General features: G+C 36.3%; 1 protein-coding gene across 1 annotated transcript; it reads left to right on the top strand.

Annotated features, from left to right (window-relative positions):
- The first annotated feature begins 38 nt into the window (after positions 1-38).
- Positions 39-1,194, top strand: LOC111382415 (BRI1 kinase inhibitor 1-like). Its single transcript, XM_023006384.1, has one exon. The coding sequence runs from the start codon at positions 198-200 to the stop codon at positions 1,002-1,004; it is 807 nt and encodes a 268-aa protein (XP_022862152.1). The 5' UTR covers positions 39-197; the 3' UTR covers positions 1,005-1,194.
- Positions 1,195-1,610: the final 416 nt, after the last annotated feature.

Below are 1,610 nucleotides of genomic sequence, written 5' to 3'. Positions count from 1 at the left end.
TACCCATACCCATACCCATACCCCTACCCCTACCCCTATCCCTACATCCTCTCAATACACACATAAACGCCAGTACTTCCCAACATCCTTATCTTCCTCATATTTCTAACCAGAGAATATTAGATCAAGGCAACTTCAAGAAAACCTCAGATCAGACATATCTTAAGCATTGAATCATAGACAGACATCATCATAAAATGATAGAGAAACATGAAGAAAATTTGCAGAGAATGAATAATCAGCTACAACCAATTGCAGCAGCTTTACCCCCTTCAGCTTCTTCATCTCCTTCTCATGAATTCTCCTTCATTTCTCTTCATCCTCCAGCACCTGCAAAAGTCCTGGAAAAAAATAAAAACCCTTCTTCATTAGCCATAGATTTATCTCCAGCAGATGATATATTTTTCCATGGCCATTTACTTCCTCTCCACCTCGTCTCCCACCTTCCAGTTTCGCCTCGTTCTTCGATCAACTCTTTGGACAGTTTTACCCTACCTATAAAAGAATTAGAATCCATTCAAACAATCTATAGTACTGATATCAATATTGATCACACGGTTGATGCAAAAGGAAGATCAAAATCCAAGTCTTTTTCTCTGTTTAGTCTATCGAAATGGCGAAAAGAAGAAAAGAGCGACAGAGAGAGGCAGAAAAAGAAGTTAAAATTCGATATATCTCAGGTTTTGAAGAGATACGCTAGAATGGTTCGACCCCTTTTGTCCTTCAAAAGAGGGAACAAGTTTCCCAGGCAATCCTATTCATTTTCAGGTAATTTACGCGTTAGAGGGAAGCCAGAGTTAAGAGGAAGAAGAGGGGAGTTTTCGGCACCAGCTTCAATGAAAGCATCTCCAACAAACAGTGGTCGATTAGTAGCAAATGGAACTCTTACTCCTACTTCAGTAAGTGACAGTACTATGGAAGAGTTGCAGAGTGCAATTCAGGCAGCAATTGCTCATTGCAAGAAATCAATTGCCATGGATGAGAAAATAAAATCCCTTGAATAAGTTTGGAAATTCTTATTTGTAGTAATTTTTTACTTTTAATCCATGGGCATGTTTGATATACCGTATTTCACAAAAGTGGTCAATATAGCAGACGCGACTTTAGGGTTTCATTTTCTTATCGTCCAATAATGTATAGTCGACTCTACCAAACAATCGTCATTATTCAATAAATCAATTGACAATTCTATAATACAATTTTTACAACACCAATTTGGTTGGCAATAAATGTCATTAAATGAAATGTACAATGATATAAGTCACGTAATTTCACCTTCAATTGAACAATCACATAATGCCACGTAGAATGATATTTTAACATCATTGGTGCTAAATAACATTATTCTTGACGAATTTTAATAGTATCTCCATTAGATTCAATATTTTACCTCGCCAATCCATTCTAGACACACTTGATGTGAATTCAATTGGACTCCAACACCGCCGAAGATAGATACTCTTCAATGAGATTATTTGAGCAAATGTCCGAATCAAAATACAATTTTTTTTTATTGTTATTTCTTTCTTACTGCATAGCCAAGCCGACAAGTATGCTTATATACGGACATATACTTCATAGTAGGGTTCATTTATCATAGCATTTTCGTT

This window comes from Olea europaea, unplaced genomic scaffold (genome assembly GCF_002742605.1).
Source record: "Olea europaea var. sylvestris unplaced genomic scaffold, O_europaea_v1 scaffold24923, whole genome shotgun sequence".
Taxonomy (NCBI): domain Eukaryota; kingdom Viridiplantae; phylum Streptophyta; class Magnoliopsida; order Lamiales; family Oleaceae; genus Olea; species Olea europaea.
This window is presented reverse-complemented; position numbering and strand designations above follow the sequence as displayed.